The 21658-nt window shown below is 47.8% G+C and overlaps 1 protein-coding gene across 1 annotated transcript in view; it reads left to right on the forward strand.

The window, feature by feature from the left end:
• The window catches only part of LOC149353318 (cytochrome P450 4V2-like), an 80850-nt gene that overhangs the window by 17325 nt on the left and 41867 nt on the right, over positions 1-21658 (forward strand). The window contains exon 2 of the mRNA XM_089582471.1: positions 15899-16011. Within this exon, the coding sequence (XP_089438597.1) occupies positions 15899-16011 (113 nt within the window). The remainder of the gene's footprint in view (positions 1-15898; positions 16012-21658) is intronic.

The following is a 21658-nucleotide window of genomic DNA, read 5'->3' on the forward strand; positions in this document are numbered from 1 at the left end:
TCCGCCAATCAGAACGCTGCTGGCACAGCCCAGAGTAAATATGGCTGTACCTAAAAAAGGCAAACGTGAAAACGTCTATATGCCATCATCTGAAAAGGTTCCGTTGCAAGTGTATGACTCATGACGCAGGTATTTTAGTGTGACCGTATACAACCAAACATATGCAAGAAATTCCTGTTACGTCAATGAGAAGCCTAATTGGCCAGCGTGAGGAGCGATGATTGAGCACGGCACTGACGATATCTCATTTGAGTCATGACTAGCTGCGAGAGAGGCGGCGGTCAATCACGCCCTACTACATTTACTGAAGTTCGGCTGTTGTCGTGGTTAACCAGACATACACCAGAGATCAGACAAGAGTCGAAGTGGGGCGGGGGGGGGGGGGGGGGGGATTACGCGGTAGCTAACCAGCAGGATCTGATTCTGCCGGGAACGGAAGGGAACATTAAAACAACGTGCGTGGATGAGCAAAGCCGATGAGCGCAATAATAACAGAGGGCAGGTTTCCGTCCGGTTGGAATTCAGTCGCAGCGTCGGTGTGTTCGCTCTGCGACTGACCAATGGGCAGCGGCGAGACGGCGTGTGACGTGGGGTCACATTGGAGCTATTGCTTGGGCGGAAGCAAAACTGCTTATTCTAATCGAAACTTACGAAGTATTGCCTTCCATATACAAGCACTCTGGTTATAACATCATCAACACATTCCGTGTAGCGTTCATGTTGCGTTTAATCAGGGGTTGCCTATGACAACGTCAAGCAACCTTGCGTGTCCCTCCAACCGAATTCGCTGGGTACGCGTTGCACGTGAAAACAATGACCAAAAAGCTTACTGCGGCGTCATCGATTACGGCGAATATTTTCGTTCTAGTCACAGCATGTGAAACGGGCCTTAGACTGCAAACACGCTTACATTATTTAGAGGCTACCATGAGGAAGGGAGACTCGATGCATCCATATTTGCACGAATCGTCCATGTGCGTCTCAATGTGTTTGTGAGGCGCAAAACTCATTTACATCCATCACCAGCGAACCATTTTTGCGAGTTATTACTAGCATGGCGTTCGAAATCCCTCAAACATGCGTACAGTACGCATGTTTGAGAACGCTCTTTCGTGAGAACGACGCCCCTGCCGCTTTTTTTCTTCTCTGGCCGCAGTCGTGTACCCTGCGTCTAGTCTCTATTGACAAATCCTTGACGGAGGGCACGATCGGCAGGTTTGGTTACCAGATGAAAGGGTTTCATGATCCGCAAATCTTGAAGACCAAAAAGGAAACAAACTCTGCGACTGCAAAAAGAAAAACTGCTACATGAGAGACACCATGTCAAAAAAGAAGATGCCCAGGTACAAAGGAACCCATACAGTTATTAAATACTTGCAGTGATTGTGAAAAACAATGACTAGGGGCGAAATGCGCTGCATACTATGTTGTTGACTTACTATCACCAACTAGACCGACAACAGCTCTGGTTACGCTAGTTTTCAGTGTTCTCATGGCGCATTTTCCGCACAGCCTCAGTGAACAAGCGCCTGCTTCCTTCCAGGTATCAGCCTGACCGTTTTTTTACCGTGTACTCGACGACAAGCCGTCTTCAACCTGTCCCTCTCCTCATCCTAGTATTTTGCGCAGTTCTTTCCCCTGAATTTTTCCACGCTACTTCCAATAGCTGAGGCGGGGTGGTGTTTGTTCTACTTCACGCGTCACCGAGTGTGTGCCATCCGCCTTTGTCGATGAAACAGTATGACTCAGAACGCAGAACTTTTTTCCCCAAGGCAGTTCTCTTGAATGTTTCCCTTTCGTATGTGCGAAGTCAAACAATGGATGTGGGACAGCACGTCGCCTCACCATCGTGCTCCATCCAAAGATATGTGCTTGCGATCTTGCGCTGCTCTACTCGGCAAATGCCTTCTCCGAAGCCTTCTGGACAAATCTTCCCCTTTTGCAATGCGTATGAGTTTGCGAAGACATACACTAGAGAAACGTCGAACGGTGACGTCTGGCGAGTTGTTGTAGAAGCCCCAAAAGCGGAAAAAGAATAAGGATGTCGTCGTCACTTTCGGAGAAAATTCGCTGTGCGTCCTACTGCCTATTAAGGAAATTAGCGCGTGTTCCACGCATGCATGCAACAAAAAAGAGCCACTACGCATACAATGAGATCTCGTAATGGCGAAACGGCCTATTACAAGGCAAGGGATGTAATGAAAGAAACGAAGTTATCTCCGATGAGCCCCGTAATTACTCGTGTAATAACTACCTGGTATCAGAGGTGTAAAACATGATAAAACAAAACACTTTCCTTCCAAGCTGTAAATTAACCAGTCGTTTCGTTTGCCGTGGCCGCAGCCGCTGGAAACGCACTCATTCCGGTCAATTTTTCGCGTCAGTTCTTGCTCTTGCTCAGTGGACATCGTCTAATGTGTCAATGTTTTCTATTTAAGTCGTAGACAGTTTAATCCAAGTTGGCCAAAGTTGGCCGTGCTCTTCTATCTGCGAGGTGTTTTTCTCAGCTCAATATCTAACGCAGCTACCCTTGTTTGGTAGCAGAAATTTATTTATTTATTTATTTATTTATTTATTTATTTATTTATTTATTTATTTATTTATTTATTTATTTATTTATTTATTTATTTATTTATTTATTTTCAATACTCTCAAGGCCCGGAGGCATTACAGAGAGGAGGGGCATACAAAATCAAAAGTAATTTTCTTGAAATGTTTGACATCGGTGATTTCAGCGATGAAGGCAGGGAGGTGGTTCCAATCATTTGCAGTTCGAGGAATATATGAATCCAAGCAAAGGGTGGTTTTTAACCACGACCGTAAATTAATTTTACGGTAGTGGTTTTGATTTCGGCCGCCTGAAATTGAATAATTCACTCGAAAATACGCGTGAGGAACCGATGTGGAATGGGCGAAACACTTACAATACAATGGCACTAGCGATTTTTTTTTCTTTTACGCCTACCAACCTTAGAACTGCGCACTAGCTACGCGAAAGCATTTCAGCGGCTCCGCTGACCGAGATGTTCTCCCGCCTATTCCGGAAGGACCTGTACAAATTGCAGCCATGGACCTCTCTTTGGGACTAACAAGCGGAGAAACTTGAGGGGACGATCTATTGTGCGGCGGGTTACCTTGCGTACGACGGCAAATGAATGCAGTCACGATACTCCTTAAAGTAGTACGGAGAGCTGCAGTCAACCGAAAATGCCACAGCACAAGGCGGCTGTGTCGTTTCTTGAACAGCAGCCCCATTATAGAGAACGCAATGTACTGATGGTCAATGTCGTTTGATACCTCGATGTTACTGGATGACGTACGTCGTGTTTATTAGTCCAACTTTGTTTTTTATTATTATTATTGTTTTCGACGCGGCTATAGTACGCAAGAATGAAAAAGTTCTTAAGCTTCTCTGAGACTGGTGGGGCATGTTTGCTCGCATGAAGAAAACTAAAAGAATAAAAGGGGCGACAGAAACGAGTTTTCGTTGCAAGAAAACAACATTGTATGCACTCGAGTCACTGCACAACACGCCTTCCAAACTCCCGAAGATTGGCCTCAATGGTAAAAAAACAAAAAAAAAACAGAATTTAATCTATTCTTACAGGTACCTAGTTAAGATGAGCCAAGCGTGCTCATCTTACGCACTACACGACCCACTCTAATCAATATTAAATGCTTTGACTTTCGGTTATTTTGATGTGAATGCCTTTAAATATATCGCTACCATTGCGCTATGAACGGTTATCTGGGCCTAAAAAGTCATTTTACAAAGAACACACTATCTTCTGCCCCTGGGACGAAACTGTTCATAATAAAGCGGTTCGTATGGAGAATATTTTTAGCCACTACAAAGACTCCCAGCTTATTGTAGCGCTGGTTTTGAGCAAAATTTTACCGACAGAGTTCAAGCGGGAGTGTTGTCATCTCCGCGATGAATTTCATGAAAGGGAAAACGCACTAAGCGGCGTAATTAAGTATAACGCCAAGCTCAAGAGTTTTTTTCTCTCTCTTTTTTTTTGCGAATACCTGGAAAAGAATCATGGCCGTCCATAAATGAATAGCTATGTGCCCTAAAACGAATTGTATAAGCTGAGTACTAAAGAAAGCATCTGGTAAATATTGTACCGTAAAGGTGACGACAGCAGAGGCAATGAGGAAGACACCGAAAGAAGGCTTCTAAAAGAAACTATCTATTGGGCTGATCTGCGCCCACAGTGAACTGAATGTCCCGGCGACGGCGAAAGCAACAAGCTTGCACAGCGGTCGTCGAACAGAATGCCCGCCGCTCTCGGCCATGCGCAATTTACGGCTGACAATGAACTTTCGAGATACGGTGTAAAAAATAACCACATTAGTCTAACAACGTTGAATCACTGCAGTCTGGCTGCGATCCTTCGAGATAAATCTGGTCGCGTCTTGCATCACAAGTAAAGCGATAAAACCTCGTGCTGGCGGCGTTAAACACGAACATATAAACATTCAAAGTTCCGCGGCAGCATGATACAAATTTTTATTGTACCGCGCACTGCTGCGTACGAGAAGCGCATCGTAAACAAAGAGTATGCGCAAAGAACCTCGCATTATGTGCACACTTTCTTCAAAATTTCGCCACCATCCTACACAGAGGCCTGTTTTGCGTTATTTCCGTGCCGCTTGCTGTCTGCGTGACGCAGCAAAGTGGTGACATGAATAAGTAAAAATTTGGCTTAGAATACGCGCAAGTATTGGACGTTTTACTGGTACCGATAGGGCGTGACAGTGTGGCCTTGCGCCAGAGGTTTTTCTCATTGTGCCACACAACACTCTTCGTTCATCGAGTCACGAGTGCTTGCACTGCTGTACATCGCTTAACATAACAGCGTTCAGAAAATCGATCGTAAGAGTGACACTAACTGCCCGGAAACCAGTCGAAATGGAGAGGTCACGAACCTTTGCCGTATTTTCGTGTCGGTTCCACGTTTCTCTTGTTTTTTGCCAGCGATATGCTTGTTCCTGCTTCTAACCATGTTGTGGCTACTTTTTATACATCTACGCTCACATGAACAGAAAGTTACCCCTTCTTTTTTTCTTTCCATCGCTTGACTTGAAGCTCAGCGTTGCAAAGTGGCCGTTGTTAACACTGAAAAGATTTATCCAGGCCAGTAATAAATCCACTTGTGGGCAGCATAAGCGCATCTGTTCGTGGTAGTACACGCGGCATAACGAGACGCTTCTGGCTGTCCCTGCTACCCTGCTCAAATCGGCCTTTTCCACGCAGCCCTCTTCGGGGCCGCATTTCGCCCCGGCGGCAGCGACCCGCGCTCTCTGACGGCCGACGGCGCACAGCGCCGCGTGCAAGGGGCGCCTCCCGGCATTCACGGTCTCGCGCATCCGCACGCGCGCCTTCCTTCCGCCTCCCATTTCCACCTGGGTCGGCAGCAGCTTCCTTCCGCGTGCCCGAGAAGAGCTGCCGCATGCGTGAGGCCCGTCACGTCTCCCCCCCTCCGTTTCTTTCGCTTTCTCCCACCTGACCCTCTCGGCGGTGAGCGCGACGCGAGTGGATCGTCGCAAAGTTTAGAACTGGGCGAGGTCTCCGCCTTCCGAGTGGCCACGAAGCGCTTGGCAAGCACAGCCGGGCTTGCTGCTTCGGCTCCCCGATCCGCATCCACTCGGCACAAAGCGCGCGCGCAAAAACAACTGCACGTGGGGTAAAGTTGCGCATGAGAGATAAGCCGCTGTTCTGAGTGACTCGATGACTGAGCAGTACATGTTGTTGGGGCTTGTTGGTTCTTCAGAAAGCAAGATCGGCGGCTCAAATCATAAACAGGGACGATGAGGGGAAGTGCTCGTCCCACCTTCTTTGAGTCCCTGTCTCGCATACCCGTCGCCACTCTTCTTTTTGAAGAAGCGATGACCCCGCTAAGGTGGTATTGAGCAGAAAATTACCTATGCGCGTCACTGCAGCTAGAATTCGACGTAAGCTTGGCGGCCTGCAGTATCAGACTAAGACACTGAATATTAAACGCACTGTTGGGCTAGTTGATTCCGCATATTCTTCACACAGGAGTACCAGAAGCTAAATGGGAACAAAGTGAAGTATTTGACACGCACGGGGACCACCCAATGGGTGACTGTCTTGATAAGGAGTGGTGCTAAGGAGAATATGCACTGTAAATTAAGTGCTTCGTATTCTGCTGAACGAATCTCTACTTGTACAGATCTGAAAATGCAGCAAGGTTTCCATGGTAAATCTGACTCGCTTATTATAGCTGACTGCACTTGTTCGTCTGGCAAGCAGCGGTCACAGCACGCAGCAGTAGCCCAGCAAAATGTGTCCCGAACACCACACTACGTAGAGAATGAAAAATGAATGATTAACGAGCGCGTTTAGGTATTGAAAAAGGATGAAAAGAAGTCCGTAAGGTGACCTGAAATCCACGAAAATTTAATTAAAAGGGCGACACTTTTGCCTAGGTGAGGAGTTTCTTCTTTTTTTTTTTTAAAGCGCAGCTCCTTGGCACCCGTTTCTGCGTTTCGCGGTGTTGCCGTCGCCGTTGCCATCGCCGTTGTCCGTTGTAACCAGCAGTGGACACCTTAGTTGCGCTTTAAGCTGCGAAACTAATGGAGAGGGAGCTTGGAAAGCACAAGAAAGGCGCATAACTGCCCTCTTGCAACAGTGGACACCTCAATCGTGCTTTAATCTACGGGGCGGTAAAATTGGTAAATTGGTTTTTGAGGAAAAGATATGACGCAGTATCTGTCTCACATATCTCGGTGGACACCTGAACCGGGCCGTAAGGAAAGGGAGGAAGGTAGGAGTGAAATAAGAAAGAGAGAAAGGGTTGCCGTAGTGGACGTCTTCGGAATAATTTCGACCACCGGGGATCTTTAACGTGCGCTGACATCGCACAGCACACGGGCGCCTTTTGCGTTACGCCTCCATCGAAACGCGGCAGCCGCGGTCGGGTTCGAACCCGGGTACTCCGGCTCAGTAGACGAGCACCTTAACCACCGAGCCACTGCGGCAGGTGGCAGTAGTGACAGATGTGCGCTGCATGCGTTGGCATTGACAACGTTGGGCCAGAAACACAGCGCTGAAGCCATAGGCGCTGAAGCCATAGTGCGCATAACTGGCTCCCTGGGTCAGTGGACGCCTGAATCGCGCTTATAGGTACGTGAGGTGATGAGAAAGAGATGTGGGCTGCAGGCATTGACAACGTTGTGCACGGAACGCGGCGCTGAAGCCATAGGCCGTCGGCGTTCATTGTGTTCATTGGAGTTGTCGTTGACAACGTTTTACACTACGAACATTTTAAGGAAAGTAAGTGCGCATAACTGGCTCCTTGGGTCAGTGGGTGCCTGAATCGCGCTTATAGGTACGTGGGGTGGTGAGAGAGAGATGTGAGCTGCATGCGTTAGCGCTGACAACGGTTAGCGAACTCACGCGACCAACTATTAACTGCCACCTGCCAGAGTGGCAGGGTGGGTGAGGACTTTAATGTAGATATAAAGACAAACAGGAATTTCTTGCCACTGATGTGGGAGAACATCCCGTTCCTCTCAATCGTAACGCCTCCCACGGCTATGACAACCTCACGAAATACTTGCACAGACCTCGTCTTTGAGAACCAGGCATTGGTGCAGCAAGTCGAGCATACATTTATTTCTCCGTCCACAAAGCTTCCCTCATGACAATTAAGAACTGTTTGTGGAGTGTTTCTTGAAGAAGGTATATGTGTGAAAAATAACAAGTTGTCTGTAATTGTAGATACATATCTTGCTCGAATTATTTGCCTCAATGTACTCAATCTATCGAAAAGCTGAAACAGCTGATGAGCTGCGCTGAAATTTCGCTTTAGGAAGTAACTTAATCGTCGGCAGTTTTTTTTATCAATATGAGCCAAACACTAAAATCGAAACTATGCGATATTTTTTTCGCCTATTTCAAGTGCGCCGAAGGGCGATGCGCCGTCATATCAAAATGAGCCAATTTAAGTATAGCACGCCGTAAAAAGAATGCGTTTTGAATAAAAGTAAAAAGAGCCATGTACCAGGTCACTTCCAAACAATATGAGCCATTTCCAGCGACCCAATGGGAGGTTTACTGGTTTACTATGACGTCCCATGTGTCAACACACCCTGCGCTGCGCTAACCATTTTTACCGATACTACATGGTTCCGAGTGGCGAATATATGGTTTCTCGCGCTACACTTTTGTGATAGAGGGAAGCAGTTTTGAAGAAACAGGCAATCGGTAACGTCCGAGGGATCCTTGGCGCTGCCCGTGTGCATGAATAAGGTGCTTGTTCTCAGGAACAAAAAAAAAGACTATTAACAGTTCCAGAAAGGTTCAAGAAGTACGTAAACAAAATAAACCCACTGAAACTGCAAGCCGTGAATAACAACCTCACGAAGAATTTTGCGGTAATAAAGAAGCAACATGAGTCGCCGCAGTAATTTTGGAACCTCATCAACAGGGAACACGATAACGGGATTGGTGTGCTTAGTGTCCCCTATACCATAAGCTGCGAGGATTAGAAGCCCGAGCAGGTATCACCCTGGTTGGTTGAAGTTAACAAGACGAGCCGTGAGCAGTGGAAGTGGTATGTCCCTCCCGCCTGCACTGTGTCCAAAGTTTACCGCCAAGATGTTGCAGGAAAAAGGCTGCTGCCATGCATTTATTTCTTTGTGTAGGACATGGAGGCTGCCGAAAATCAAATATCGACGATAAAATGTTCCAGCTCTGCTGTTTCACATGCTGCTACGTAGAGCCAAATCCAGTCTCTCAATGGAAATTATAAAAAAATACGCGCTCCTCATTTTTGCTTTCTGGCATCGTCGTAGCTGATTTTACTTCTATAAATAGCATTTTTCAAGTATCTTGAGAATTCCCAGCCGATGGATGCGTATTAAACTTCAGCTTTTTTTCCGCCCGACTCTTGCACAGCACGGCCGTCGCTCCGCTCCGGGAAAGGCTCGAGGAATTCGTTGCAGAATGCCCAAGCATTATTCTTTAAGGAAGTAGGCGGTGATATAACACTGCACGGTCTCAGGATTACTCGAAAGCCGAGCCGGGTGCAGCAATATTTTGCTGTGCCTGGGCCGGGCCCGGGCTCTGGGTTGCGCGCCTGGGCCTGTAAACTGACTGCGGGCCTGAGCCGAGCTAGGGCTTATGTAGTGTGAGATGCAAGTCACTCACCGCCTAGAACAGCCGAACTCAGAAGTAGCCCGGCAACCCTGACTGGCTCCGCGCGTTCCTTCGGGGAGAGCCGAGGCGGGAAGAGAGCCTTTGGCCGCGAGCGGAGATGCCGCCAACCGTCTTTCAAGCCCTTTGTTTGTAGCTGTAGTTCAACGACTAAAATAAATGCATCCGTGCTCACAGCAGTGAACGGGTACATTCACTGAACGCCCGCTTCTTATGTTATCATGGGGTTTGGCAGTAGAAGACGAAGAAATATTTTGCTTTAATCAGTCGGATATAGTCTGAGAGGAACAGGAACTTTGAGGCTGCCTTCGCTGTTTCGGTGCTAGATTTTCAGCTCTGAGTGCATCACACCTCTTCCCCAACACGCGCCTTGGTTCTGTAATGTGCCACGCTCGATATAAGCTAGTCTTATATTTCCTGATACTCGTAGTATTATTTCTTCTATTTATTGGTGGTACTCCTCCGGGTTTCCCAGAGCATAGAGGAGGCTACGCGTGCGGGTAAATCTGGGCCTTGGATGGTGCATCCAATAACACTTAGCTCATACCACCTGTGTGTGTGGTTTCTCTTGTTTTGTTCTGTTTGTTCGTACTAAGCTCTTTTCTTAACGTATCGCACACTATTGATGAAACTTCTTTCGTTTCTCTGTCAAGTCCTGCCTTTTTTTCCATTTTTTTAGTCCTTTAATTCTGCAAAGCTTTCTAAACCAATTGTCTAAGATACGACAGCGTTAGCACGTAGCTTCAGCGAAGTATGGGGACTGTAGAAGTTGACATCTTCATTGCGTAATATATCCGAGCCCAGTCGATGTCTCTACGTTTCGTTTTTGCTGGATGGTAACATACAAGCCACAGTGGGAGAAGCAGCGCTGTTTGAACAGATACAAGCGGACGCCTCGTTCCATTGTCGTCCGCGCTATTTCTTGCGTGTCGGCGTCGAACCGATTGCAACGATACAGGCTGTTGACATTGACATATGCTTGCGAAAATTAAATCCTAAATTAAGAGTTAGAAACGGACTTCAGTTGATTATTTTCAGCACACTGAGGCATATGTGGTATTCAAGGCACTGTACTTTCTTCTGGGCAAAAAAATATAAAGTACCAACTCAACCAGAAGCAGAAACTAGAGAATTTTATACCTCTATTCTAACCACAACGCACTCTTTTTCAGCGAAATCCGTAAAAACAACATTTGTGCTTCTGTAGCGCGCTTATACCTTTTTTGTTGCTATAAGCGGGCCGGGCCGGGCGTGGTCGGGTAGGTGAGAGCTTCCGAGGGCTCGAGCCGGGCCCGGGCATCTACTGGAGAAACCGGGCCGGGTCCGGATCAGTAATTACGGCCCGGGCAGTGCTCTATGCGGAGACCGAATCAGCCTCCGCTTCGGCCGCCGTGACAACGGTGGAGCCTCACGCCCGCACAGATGCCTCCGGCAATGTGCACCCTGAAAGGGGTTTAATAAAACATGCGTTTCAGTCAATCAGCCATATAATCTCGTATTTGCACCGCTTTTGTTGCTCCTTTAACGTTAGGTGAGCAAATAGTCCCTAATCTTAACAAAAGCCTAGAAGAAGACCACGTCTTGCACGCTTATATCGGTCGCCTTTTTTATCTCTCATGCATCGCTGGTTGCGCGATCCACTGCTCTCGGGTGCTGCTAATACGGCATTGAGGTGAGCTAGTGAATGAATTTTCATTGCAGTGTGGTAGCCGAACATGCAAATTCCGGTACACCGCTGCGTTCACACCGCATTCTTCCATCCTTGCTCAAGCGTTCAGCTGACAAACTTCGCACTTATGGCTATTGTGACCCCATCTGCGAAGCAACAAACAACGAAAACAGAAAACTCGGGAACCATGAGTTCAGTCACGCAAAGTCTCGACGGGTCAGCGTTAACAGGTCGTAGCTGTTAGCAGCTGTGCACCGTCATCCGGACGAACTTCAAGCGGGAGGCAGAGCCGAACGACAGCCGTGCGCGCCCCGAGCGGCGGTGGCGGCAGTTCGTGTGGTTGCGTAAAGAGGCGCGCGGGCGCGCTCAGGCGCATTTGAATGACCGCGCTGGGCGGCACAAAGCCCCGTTACCTGGTTCGGACTTGTCCGTGTCACGGTCGTCCGTGCAACCCAGCCGCCGCGCTGGGCGACGCACACGCGGTCGCGTAACACTACCCCGCGCTTGGCCTCAATCGGCCTCGATAGGAGAAAGGGAAGGCCGCCGCCGCTGGCAGCTGCGCGCCGGCACATCGGCCGCCGCCGACGGAGCGGACAACGGCACGCACCCGGGGCAAGAGGGGGGCGGAGAAAGCGAGAGGTCGATGATCGCTTTCCCTCCAACTTCATAACGACCTCCATTGACTCTTTGTCTCTCTATCAGATCACAGGAGGCGCTCTCATATACATATACGGTAAGAACATCTACGCAGTTAGCTAACCGGGTATAAGCGGCGGTTAAGTGTAGTACACAGTAGCATCACAGTAACGAATGAATAACGACTGCAACGAAAAACATCCTGAGCTCCTTCATACATGTATCAAGAGTCTGTGCGCGCTACTCGATTACGGTGATGAAATTTTGTGAATCCTTAATACCTAAGCGGAAATTGCTGGCTACCTATGATTGGCCGACCATCGGCCTTAAATGGGCAACCGACCTGATCAGTAACTGGACCCTAGACCGACGCTGAGCCAGTGTTAATTCGGGACGTTGTTGGTTAAAAGGCTGGCAAGGAAGGTTGGACCGATGCCATCCCCTGACGAGTTGCTGATCGTTTTTTGAGGTTGCCACATCTACTTTTGCCATTGTCGGGCAGACCAGTAAGGGCGGTCAGAATATATGCCCGAATATATCGGCTCATATAACATTGCATGCACTTGGAACAAAATAATATAGATATGCAGAATATGCGTAAAACCGAAGCAAGACTGATCGTAGTAGTACAGTACTGCGCCAAGTACACACGTGTTTTTACTTTAATTTTATCGCTGAAGTTGCTATAGAAACCGTTGTGTTTACATTTTACGGCTTACAAGTGCTGGTCGCAGAAATGGGTTATAAAATCACGATGCTTTTCACTAAACATCATTACTTTTGCTAAAAAAGCGGGCAGTACGTAGCACACTTCGTATACAACGCTCTCCTTTCCGGCTCCGAAGCGTGTAGCCTGTCTAGACTGTAGCGCGCCCGTTTCCCAGTCCCAGAGGTAGTGAGTTCCAATCGCAGCGAGTGCGCGTTTTTTTCTCTTTCTGGTAATTTGGTTCACCCGCACATACTTAAAAAATATATCGCACGGAACAAGGGCCGGACATCGCACTTTAGGTGCACTTTTTCTTTCCAGGGTTGTAGTTTCCAGGGTTCTTTCCAGGGTTGTAGGGTATTTTTTAACCTTGGCTGTAGTTTGGCAATACGAAGAACCAACGTCAGCAAGATCGGCATTAAATGTTGGCCAACGTGCCAATGTTTGGTCATAGTTGGTGGTCCCGCATATTTCTCGGACAATTTTCGTATGTTTCTACGTACAGTCTTCTAAGATTTCCTGGTCCCCATACGCCCGTCCGAATACGTCCTCAGCAGCGCCCCGAATATCCTTTCTTGTTCCTGAGAACCCAAACGCTTTATGCAGCCCCGGAAGGCTACGTCCTTCTTATTGTCACACGCGGCTTAGCTCTCTGACTGAGGCGTTCAGGATCGGCAGATGCCACACCGCAGAGCTCGGCCACTGTTCCCGTCAGACGTAGAGACGTATAGCGGCGTGACAATTTTTGAAAAACACTGTACCCTCCATCAAACCGCACTAATAATTCGCAGTTCGCTGCGGCAGCCGATCAAGGTGGCAACCCCCTTCCCCCCTCCTCTCCGAGTGATAACTTTTCTACTAAAGGACCATATTTAACTTGGGCATAAAATAAATAAAAGTCTACTTTGTGCATATGGGACCGCTCCACTACCCTCGCCTCCAAGATTTGCCGGAAGTTCCGCCCCTGACCCCGACAGGTGACCGAATCCTACTGTCCTCAAGAAGGGAGCGGCGAAGAGAATTTTAACCAAAATGGGTTAAATTTGTAGTTTGCGCATCTTAATTCCAGCGTAGCGACGACCCAGTTACTCTTCATAAAATCTAGTCTGACCTGTGGAAGTCAGGGAGTTCCGAAGCGGGCCATATACTCTTAGTCCAACTTTACGTAACATAGCTGCAGCGGCTCATTGTGGTCGCCGAGCTTGTGGTTAGTTTTGGTTGCAAGATTTTCCAAATGCAGTCCAGTCTGGCTATTTCAAACTCGAATATTTCGAATTATTGGCTATATCGAACACACAGATTCCTTGTAAAAGTACAGGAAAGCCTCGCTGTACATCGAATTCCGGTTTCGCCAGTCACTCTGTATAATGTCGAACGGCGCGCCACGCCCCTGCAAGGTACACTTCTCCTGACGTCGTTCTTCGATCACTTTTCACGCGTGAAGGCGGGGCGACGAGTCGGCTGCGCGGCCTCTGGCACCTGCTGGCAACGCTAGTGCTGTGAAACTGCTTGACGAGTTGAACGTGGGGTGCCCTTGAGGCTGGCCTTTGGTATCTCGGACTCATTTTCCACAGCACATTTCTGTCATGCGGTGAAGCCAACCTGACTAAAGCCTACGCCAGCCTTCACCTCGCGTGCTTCTCTGCCGAAGGCGTTGCGGAAACCAGCTGTTCATTATTTAATGAGCGATCATTATATTTATACTGTGCTGGTAATAGGAGTAGACATCTAACGATAGGCTGTGGCTAGTTACAAATCCCCGTCCGCAACAGCTTCGGCGCGAAGCACGCCGGCGCGCGGCACATCGCTGCAAGAACTGCGTCACTAGCCTGGGCGCAATCTACTTTCACTCTCAGGTCACAGACAAGGTTAGCCGTAGCTATTTGATATATTGAATTATCGATATAAGGACTATGTCGTGATCCCCTTCGAGTTCGATATATCTGGGTTCGAATATTAATCTGTTTTTAAATTCGGCGATAACTGTATCCAAGGGCACTTCGAGAAAGGCCGTAGCTGGCCAGAAATCAAAACAAATGTGCGAAAGACGCTTTAATGAGCAGGTTTGATTTTTCTTTTTTTTTTCAAACTGAAACAAGTCGGGACCGTACATGAATCTGGGCAAGCTTCTTTATTAGCAGTCCTGCCTATAGGCGATGCACAGAACGCAGACGCTGGAGTCAAACTTGTATGCGTTCTTAGCAAGTCCGTCCTTGCCAGACCAGTAGCAGTCATAGTGTCGTCATCATCATCATCAACCTGACTACGCCCACTGCATGTCAGAGGCCTCTCTCATGTCTCTCCAATTAACCCTGTCGGCCGAGGGTTAATTGGTTTGTTCATAGAAGGTTGCGGCCAAGTACTACACCAGGGTGGCCAAATCCTGTTCTGGTGAGGAAGTGCATTGTCGGTTCTGGTCACCGAGATCAGGCCGCACTCCAGGCCTGGTTATGCAATTCCATCAACACGCGGATTTTTTTTAAACCCGGTGGAGTTTTAATGTGAGGTCTTAAGTTCACAAATCCAAAGAGCTTTTTATAATTCAAAAAGTAATCGCTAATAAGCGAAGTGCAGACTAAATATGAAAACTAGTACAAAATCATCCGTCGTTTCAGGAGCGCGATGAATTTAACTCTTCTATCGCAGTAGAGGTCATGGGTTTGTAAAAATGGCTGATGCTCATTGCTGTCGCACAGACTCAAACAGAATGTTTCATGTGGGCGTCTCGAGAGAGAGAGAGAGAGAGAGAGAGAGAGAGAGGGTTAACTATTTTACCATCTCAAATTCGAGCCTGCTTAGTTGTGCGCATATTTTAAGGGGAGCGTCTAGTGCCAGAGGCAGAGATGGGAAACTTGCCTCTTAGATTCTCTAGATGTGGATGAAGGGGAGGTGCCAGAAGGCTCACTGGATTAGAGGGTGTAGAGGGGTAGGTATGGTGGGGAAGCGAGCAGCTGCAAAATGAGCGGCCACAGCGCTCTTCGCAGAAACGTGAACGGCGAGAAAAGTTGTGCGAGCGTCGTTCCTCTGTGAAAAAGGAGAAACCTTGAGCGGTTTAAGAAGCTGCGCTCGTCAGATAATCACCTGGAAGCTAATAGAACAGAAATTGGAAATAAACCCAGGGACCACAACACCGCATCACGCCCACTGGCACCTAGGCTAACAACTACTTCACTTGTGCCGCCCAACACTTTACAAGGGAGGGGTTGTCTCAGTTGATTGTAATCTCGGTCAGTTTCTTAATTTATGAAGAATAAGCTAAATCACCTAGATATATCATTCCATGCACCGCTGGTTCTCATAGTGCTTTTTTTTCCTGCCTAAAAACATAAATGTGTAGTTTAGACTCTAAAAAGTGAAGAAAACATCGTTGTCCGGGCATTTCTTCGCGGCACTACTTTTTCTTCTGCTTTCAAAAGTAGGTGGCACCCTAACAATACGTAGTAGAAGCCTTACTTAATTAATTACGTTGAGATGTCCTTGAATGCTTGCAATGTTCCTTAGATATGGTAAATATCAATAACAAGCACTGCTCGTTTAACTTAGCTAAGCAGCCTTGCAATACACAAAGCACTTTTAAATGCAAAGCAAAGGCATTTGAGTGCTGCTAATCATTCGGCTGATGCTTAGATCCGTACTGAAAGTGGCGATGGAATTGCCAAAGGCTCACAAGGGCTATCTGGTGCTCCTCTTTCTGCGGCAGGGCTGTTCAGCCTGCTCGTGGGCCTGACGTACTTCTTCGAGCGGGAGCGGGTGTTCAAGACCTACCTGGGGTTCCAGCCTGTCGTCGTGCTCTTCAAGCCTGAGGCAGTTGAGGTGAGTCCACCGTCCTCGCTTCGCGCTTACTAAATGCGCTTATGCTATGCTCACGTGCCTTAGAGTAAACACTTCGCCACCTCTCACACAGAGCTGCTGAGGGAATGTGCCAAATTAACGCCCGATTCGCAAGGCCATCCGAGCTAATTAGCGCGTGAAGTAAAGGAAGGAACCAAATCGCCATTTTTTAAAGGCGATTACGCTACGGCTGCGCACATGACGAGCGCTTGTCTCCAGCCTGTTACGTTTCTTGAAGCAGTATAGCGCATTCGCAGGACCGACACGAATGAGATCTATCTATAGAGGGCCAACATTCATTTAACATTTATCTCACAAGAGCCAACACCTACATAAAGTAATGGTTGCTTCATTTTGGGAGTGACAGGCATCCTTACGAGCACATTCCTTTTCTGCCGATTCCAAATCTACGGATATAAAGTACAAAGAGGCAAAGTTTTTCTTCGAGCTTGCGACCTTAAGACTGATCTTCCTGAACGCGGCTACGTGCATCGATCTAAACAGCCTCGCAAGGGCCACGCAAGACGGCAGACAGCTCGATAAGCGCCGTAGCGAAATCGGTCTGCATAGCAGGGAAATAGGGCAATGCGCCGCGTGCCAGGGGTGCGGCGATGGCCGGATAAGACGCGGTGGGCCGGTAGCGGAGCTGCCCTGTTTCGCTGTCCGCGCACGACCTTACGCGGCCATGACCCCAAGCGAGTAGGCATTGCAGCACGTTGCGGGGAGGAGAAAACAAAAGATAACCGATTACCCAAGCAGTTACAACGCGGAAGGCTTGGATAGCGGGGATGACTCCCCGCTTGGACAATGCCGACTTAATCAGCGCACTTGTTTGTTAATTGCTCTACATCAAGTACTTATAAGCAATTACGCAGGCGAGAATGAAAGGAGGCTGCTGCCCCGCCCCAAAAGAATGTGTCAAGGTCCTCACGCGTTGTCTAACTGGGTGACGACGAAGGAAAGTACACTTACGAGGTTGTGAAACATCGCTCGTTGTCTCCTGCAACGATGGTCTCTACTACTTCGTTTCAAGCATGCAAGTAGGTGATGCGGGTATACTGTTTATGTGTGTGTGTGTCCGGAGTAGGAAGGGGGGGGGGGGGGCAATGAAAGTCCTCAGAACAGTCGTGCAGCAACCAACGCGCACAGTGGCCGGTGGTTCTATACAGTACTTGTGGAGGTGAAAGGTGGACTTTGGTCCCTTAATGGGAGCGAATGAAATCAGGCGATGGTTGGCGCACATGGCACGTATGCGCCATGGTCTCCAGCCGCGTGTCCGGGAGACTTTCGTCCCCGATAGTAAGAGAAGGTTGCTCCAGTCACTGTTCGCCACAAAAGGCAGACAGAGGGTCGTAGTGTCCCGGTAAAAGTTATGCGCATATTGAGTAACATTTAAAATTGTTCATTTGTTCGTTTATTAATTGTTGACCTCAGAACTTAACAGCACTTATTTTTACAGTGTTTTGTGAAAAATTGGTCACAGGAAGTAAAAAGAATTATGTTCAGACCAGCCTTCCATATTTTATGGAAATACGAGACACAAATGACCGAAACAAAAGCAGCGTTTTGGCTAGAGTACGAACCTCACGAAAATGATCGATGTCGGTTATACTTACTACGGCTTTGGAGTAAGCTTATCGTCGAGTGCGTGTGAAATGGCGGCCAACATAATCGTCATCATGATTCAGGGTAAGTTCACTGCAATGCAGGCCTTTCGCAGTGCTGTCAGATTTCCCCGCCAGCGTCTGCAGCTACCAGCTTCATTTTTTTTTCGCCTTGGCATTAATTCGGACACTATAAACGGTTACAGGTACATTGCACATCCTGGCGAAGTTTTTTTTTTCCTCTCTTAATTTTCGATCGAGTCCTAGCTTGAACAATAGATAATTTTCGAAATAAGGTAAGGCAAAAAACCTTGCCACGAGATATTATAGGAACCCTTACATGATTTAGACTACCATGTTTTAGTGCAACACATCCTTTGTGATCAATCGGTGTGTGTGTGGCCTTTCTGAGTAATCACTTAATTCAAAAGCTCTGAGTCTACAAGATTATTTAACATTAATTTTTAAAAATTGCTGGTCAATCGACGCGCCGAGGTGGCATGGGCGTGATAGGGATAGATGGGGCGCAGAGGCGTGTATTCCCTACCTGTTTTCATTTTTTTTTCTAGGCGTCGGCGTGCATGGCTTGAGGTTGGCGAGGAGAAGGATAATTTGTAATCGGTGACGTCTTCAGTGTTAATGAAGAGATGACTGCTGATAATTTTTTATATTTACTTGGATTCTACCTTAATAGCACTTTTATAACTTTTGTCTGAAGTTTTTCACTTGCAAAGTCGTGGTTGATATTTGTATTGGTTTTTATGTGGCCCCTTTTCTGTGCAATATTTTAACAGGATAACGTTAAAAGCCCCCTTACACAGAAAATCCGGCGGCAGCGTTATAGGAGTTTGCGTTGTGAGCAAAATATCACAGGCATGGCTCTGGCAGGTGGTCCTCAGAGAGGAACCTAGGAGGCAGGTGATCCACTTAGGTCACGTGTCCTTGTGACGTCATCACAACCTGCCCACCGTGGAAGGTGCAAGTTAAATTAATGCTTGTTCGCTCAGGAAGAGCAACCTGGGCCCCACAAGGCTCGCCGCTGCATGGAGCACACGGTCCATCGCTTAACCGCTGCACCACTGCGCCAGGAGGGCTATGAGGACTCCCAGGGATCCATGAATGTAAAGCAGAGAATGACCTACTGCATATACAGGAATTAACTCTTTACGCTATCGCGTCATGGCCATAAGGCGGAGCTTATGTGTTTCCTCCATTTTTTCTCTATCTGATACTCACCTTGGACAAAACGTAGGTTTCAGAAGTGCTTAGATATTTAGATGATTTTTTAATTTAAAAAAAAAAGCAGAACGAAGGGGAGTATCATGGCATGACGTTAGAGGTTTCAGATGATTTTAAACAAATTGCTAAAGGTTTGACTTTTATGCATGAGGTCCCTACTACGAACACATTGCTGTTTTTGGACTTAAAATTGTTCCTTCTCAGGTGTTCCCCCCTGTTGGCTGTTCCACCCCAGAGTAGCAAAGGATCTACTGCCGTATGAGTCTGCGGGCTCTAAAACTGCCAAGAGAGGAATTGCTGCCCTTTGTCTTGAGTCGGCACTTATGAAGTCGTGCCAGCACAAAATGAACGTGAGCTTTCAGTACCAAGTGTCCCGATGATTGGACAAGGCAAAGTAACCCTGTGCGATCCGGACAGCGGTGAGTGAAGCCCTGCTCCGTAAGATCAAAAGAAAAGCGCTCAAAAAGGCACAAAACAATAATACCAAACCTGTGACGGTCATGCACAAGATCTCGCACAATCTGAAAAGGTGGCCAACAGGTACGGAGTACCTATGGTGTTCTTGGCTCCTATGAAGCTAGGCCAGCTGTGCTCTCGCGCGGCAAAGGAAAGAGGCAGACTAAGTAGTTGCGCAGAAAAGAATAGAAAGCCTTTCGTAAAATTCGCGAAAGGAATAGTGTACAAAGTACCAGAAACTTGTGGTAAGGCCTACAGAGGCCAGACAGGACGCTGCATAAATAATCAAGCAAGGGAGCACGAGCGTTCCTTAGGAGATAAGATAAACAGCACTAGCTTGACTGAGCATTACAAAATGTCCCAAGTGTCGTCCACGTCTCCATGAGATACACGTTTTTAGCAGGGGCAGGAGCGCTGTAGCAAGCGAAATCATGGATGCTTTTCTTACAAAGAACACGCACAACTGTGTTAGTGACACTTCAGTGCCTTTATACAGAAGTGAATTATCATTTTTTAATAAGGGAGTAATTACTCACTTTCTTTAACTACGAAGTTTCTCAGAAAGCTGTATAGCTTTCCTTTGTAGCCGTATGGCTGCGCTCGGGTGGATGCCAATGAGTAATTACTCCCTTATTACAAATCTACTCCACCTTGGGGGATTCCACTAAATATTTGACCAACACAGTTCCCACTTCGAGTTATTGATCAATTCGCTCTCGCCCTACCATAAGCTTGCCGTCCTGGTTAGCTCAATTGGTAGAGCGACTGCTCCGGTGAAGCGGTGGTCCTGGGTTCGAACCCCGGACCAGGACGAATTTTTCTTTAACTACGAAGTTTCTCAGAAAGCTGTATAGCTTTCCGTTGTAGCCGTATGGCTGCGCTCGGGTGGATGCCAATGAGTAATTACTCCCTTATTAGAAGACAAAGTGGAGTTACAAGAGGCTGCAGTGCCCGTATTTTATAAGTAGTGGTTTTTTACACTGACAGGGTCGGTTCCAGAAGAGCAAAGCTGTTGACGGCGGCAGATGCTCACGTAGAGTTATGAGGTTACGAAGTCTGCTGGTGTAGGGTGGTCGCAGCTGCCACAGGATAGGTGTAATGTAAGATCGCTGTGAGTCAAAGTTCACGGGAAATGTCGGGCGCGGAAAGTGAAATTTTAAAAAGGTCACGAAGGCTTTCCGAGAAGGAAACCGATACAGCTCGTAGTGTTGGCAGTCACTTTGCACACTCAGGAGCATTTTTGTTGTCATTAACTCAGTTCTTCTAGGAAAAAAAAAAAACACTGGGTATGGAACACACAAGAATTTTGCACTCGCGCATTACTGAGAGCTGACTGCAGCGGCGAAGGCCGGCGTATATGCATAACACCAACGCCCGTTTATCCGTTGAGGCCCACGGTTATTGAGCAACTTTCGGCGCTTGCGCCGACGTCTTCAAAATGCAGGGAGGGGGTGGGAGGGGAGAGCAAATAAAAAAAAAATAAAGCAGAGATACCCCATATACACTAAAACGCACGTTCGCGCAAATGTATGCGGGGAAGAGAGCGTGGAAGCTTCGCAATCGCACGTGTCGGCGCCAATGTGGGTCAGCCTGGAAACACATTTGCCAAACAGGTGATAGCCATCGCCGCCGCCTCCGCCGCTGCTGCTGCTGCTGCTGCTGCGGCGTGCGGAAGGTATCTCTCGGGCAAAACGGCGCGCTTCGTGCGAATTGAGACGCCCGTGAGTACGCCAACAGCGATGGGCGATGCAATCGGCAGATTTCTTCTAGATTGCGTTTCGACATTCTCACAAAGCTTTCCCCTCCGGAGAGATAAAAAGGAAAGAAATACACGCTCCTGCACGACGGATTGCGGCTTCTTTGCGCCTTTAGTCACCATTAGGCTCCCTTGACACACAACAGATGAGGCCGAAAAGTATTGCCACAGCTGCGAGGCGCCCTGAGGGCTCAGCGTCACAGAGCGAGTCCTCGCTGCCAAAAAGCCAGAACACCTCGGCACTCCACATGCCTTATTAACTTGATGCACGGATGTGCTATCGCATACGCGGAGGATTGTAGTGTTGCCGGAAAATTCTTGTTAACAGATGTGCCTGAAATAGAGCACGCGAAATCATTAACTATCTTGCTCCGGGATAATTAGTGACGTTAGAGAGGAATCCCGGCTACATCTGCACAGCGAGACACGGAGATCGTATACACACATAACCAACCGCAATCACTGTAGTCGCCTTTTCTTTTGTGAGTGTATGGCCTCAAAGTGCGCCCTTAAGTACCGACGCTGCGTGTTGCACGGTAACCGTGCCATCGTCCTGATTTTTTATGCGTGTGCC

This window comes from Amblyomma mixtum, chromosome 3 (genome assembly GCF_055824585.1).
Source record: "Amblyomma mixtum isolate Tamu chromosome 3, ASM5582458v1, whole genome shotgun sequence".
Taxonomy (NCBI): domain Eukaryota; kingdom Metazoa; phylum Arthropoda; class Arachnida; order Ixodida; family Ixodidae; genus Amblyomma; species Amblyomma mixtum.